This window comes from Gracilinanus agilis, unplaced genomic scaffold (assembly GCF_016433145.1).
Source record: "Gracilinanus agilis isolate LMUSP501 unplaced genomic scaffold, AgileGrace unplaced_scaffold34701, whole genome shotgun sequence".
NCBI classification, from domain to species: Eukaryota; Metazoa; Chordata; class Mammalia; order Didelphimorphia; family Didelphidae; genus Gracilinanus; species Gracilinanus agilis.
Genome location: NW_025367692.1, coordinates 1 through 3,281, shown reverse-complemented (window position 1 = coordinate 3,281; position 3,281 = coordinate 1). Strand labels below are relative to the sequence as shown.

Sequence of the window (3,281 nt, the reverse complement as noted above, 5' to 3'; positions counted from 1 at the left end):
TGTAAAATTTGTATCTTTTAGCAAATATACAACTTACAGTGAAGAAATATCCCATCTGCACTGATTTTTCTTCTTTTCAGAAAGGCTTAGTTTTCTTGTTTTCTCTAAAACTTCCTCGGTAGGTGGTTCTGATTCTTCTTTGTCTCTGTAAATAAATCAGTTTCAGTATTTAAGACTGCGAGAACTCATCCTACAAAATGAAATAATGTTAAACTATAGCTACAGACTATGATTTAAAATATATTTTAGAAAAATATGATTCCAAAATTATTCTAACAAGTTCCTAATTTAATTAATTTATTTGTTTGATTTAAAAATCTATCCTTGAGAGTATTTTTTAGTCACACCTAACAGGTTATGGTATCAAAAGCATGACTCGGGTCTTTCTTACCAAAAGTCCTGATTAATTTGAAAATTTTTAGATTTGGAATAAATTGACCAGGAAAAGGACTTTATGGAAACATTAATATTTTTAAACAAAGATGTATGTAATCTTCTGGGAAAGAATAAATGAATTAAAATAATCTAATATTTTATTTAGCATTTCAAGATTAGCAAAGTGCATGCATTATAAACCAAAGAGATATATGATATGGCTATTGTCACCTCTATTTTCTACATTAAGAAACTATGGCTCATATACTTTAAGTAACCTGGCCACCTCTTAAATAGTGTTACTTGAATTTGAGCTCAGGTCATCTAGGTTGAAATTCAGTGTTCTTTCCATGACACCATGATGACTGATAAATTGATAATGGTCACCTTCCCATAGACTGGATTTGAACCAGCAACCTGAAGAGTTCCTAGGAGCTCCATTTCAACAAACTATAGGCTATCATTTCAATAAGCTAATAGTAACTAAAGAATTTCTTAAAAATTAAGTCATTTTTTTCATTGAGTTGTACCTATTTGGTTTTGTATTTTCAAAATTTTGTTTGTCTACCAACACAAAATTATAATGCCAAAGTAGATTGTGGCATTTGACATTTTCCTTTCAGTCTGAGATGTACCAAAGGAATCTATAATAATTTTATTTGGGTTTTTGTAAAGGAAAATAAGATCTAAAGTGAAAGTCAATTGCATTCCTATAACGTCCTCAGGAAGCACAACTAAATTGGCTTTTTGTGTATGTATATATATATATACTTGCACTGTAATCTGCATTACATTAAGCAAATTCCAATATAGATGGATATTAATTGTTAAAATCTCAGTTTTCAATGCAGCTTAAAATATATGCTAATGCTGAAGTGTTTATATATATTTCAGTAGCTTTTTTTTTTTTTTTTTACATTTTTTTAAACCCTTAACTTCTGTGTAGGCTCCTAGGTGGAAGAGTGGTAAGGGTGGGCAATGGGGGATCAAGTGACTTGCCCAGGGTCACACAGCTGGGAAGTGTCTGAGGCCGGATTTGAACCTAGGACCTCCCATCTCTAGACCTGACTCTCAATCCACTGAGCCACCCAGCTGCCCCTTTCAGTAGCTTTTTAATAGGGTTCACTTACTTTAAGTCACATTTGTCTCCCTCATCATCAGCCCAGGAATATGTACTAATGAAGCGTTGAAGTGATGGACGACGTTCACTTTGCTTTGGTCCCAAAATACGCCTAAATTTTAAAAAATTACATTTAATGTTGCATCATTGAAATGATTTAAACTCTTGTTTCACATAAAACCAAAGAAAAATATGATACATTTTATTCATGGACAAATCAATTTTTTGTGCTAGTTGAACTTGCAAAGATAATGTAATAGTTAAATGTCACATTTACTAGTATTTATTTCAAATACAAATTTACTCAATTAAAAATAGGCCTAAATTCTCCCAAATGGTGAACAGTCATAGACTTACCAACTAGATCTTCTACAAAGGCGGTCATTTTTTTCCATTCCTGACATCTTGGATAATTGAGGGTTTAAAAGAAAATTTAGAATGTTAATTTGATGAGCTTCTATTTTTCCTATTTAAAAACTTTTGTTCTTGAATGAAAAAATATTAGGAATTTTCTTACCAATCCTGTATTTCCAATATTCCTCGGCAAGGTTGCAATGCTGAGTCTTCGAAAAGATGATGGCTATAAACATATGTACACAGAGACACACACATATACACATGATTATAGTTCTTTGACAAAATTAGAATTAAGATGGTATGATGCATTTTAGTGATTTCCTGAGATTTAGATGAATCAAATATATTCCCATTTATTGGAGTTATTTCATTGAAAGTCTAAACCACATTTCAAGGTAAAGTAAAAAATAAAAATTGAATGTCTTTTGTGATGAAGTCCCAAGCCTCCCAACTTTTATAGAATAGTATTTGTAGCCTTTGGAAGAATGCCACATACAATATATTGACAGGAGAGCTCTTTTGTAGCAGTCTCCAAAGAAAATGTTCATATTTGTTATCTCTCTCCAGAGAACCTAGCTGTTTTGGCTAAATATTTAAACACAGAAAAGACTACAATTTTACAAATTTGGGCAATATGGAGTTTTCAACCACCTATCTTTGTTGGGTTTGATATTTTAAGGGTTAGTGGTATTTATCTTATATATAAGCTTTAAACAGATATACCTAACTTTTTCTAATAGGGATATCCAACAACTAAGTGTCTTATGTGTAAGAAAGATATAACGTGAAGGAAATATTAAAATACTATGAGTTCACAATTTAGGAGGGGATAAAAACACAAATAACTGGAAAGCCATTGATTGCTCATGGGTAGGACGAGCTAACATAATAAAAATGAACATTCTACCCAAATTAATTTACCTATTTAGTGCCATACCTATCAAACTACCAAAAAACTTCTTTACTGAATTAGAAAAAACTATAACAAATTTCATTTGGAATAACAAAAGACCAAGAATATCAAGGGAAATAATGAAAAAAAATGTGAAGGAAGGGGGCCTAGCAGTACCAGATATTAAACTATACTATAAAGCAGCAGTCATCAAAACAATATGGTACTGGCTAAGAGACAGAGGGGAGGATCAGTGGAATAGACTTGGGGTAAATGACATCAGCAAGACAGTGTATGATAAACCCAAAGAGCCCAACTTTTGGGACATGAATCCACTATTTGACAAAAACTGCTGGGAAATTTGGAAAACAATATGGGAGAGATTAGGTTTAGATCAACATCTCACACCCTACACCAAGATAAATTCAGAATGGGTGAATGACTTGAATATAAAGAGGGAAACTATAAATAAGTTAAGTGAACACAGAATAGTATACTTGTCAGATCTCTGGGAAAGGAAAGATTTTAAAACCAAGC

At 32.0% G+C, this 3,281-nt stretch overlaps 1 protein-coding gene across 1 annotated transcript; it reads right to left on the bottom strand.

The window, feature by feature from the left end:
- Positions 1-37: 37 nt before the first annotated feature.
- Positions 38-2,088, bottom strand: LOC123254877 (inositol 1,4,5-triphosphate receptor associated 2-like; the record flags this gene model as incomplete). Its single annotated transcript, XM_044683781.1, has 4 exons — positions 2,013-2,088; positions 1,853-1,899; positions 1,506-1,607; positions 38-145 (listed from the first exon to the last, which is right to left on the bottom strand). Coding segments are annotated over exons 2-4 (257 nt in total), but the record flags the coding sequence as incomplete, so codon positions are not given.
- Between the last annotated feature and the right edge of the window lie 1,193 nt (positions 2,089-3,281).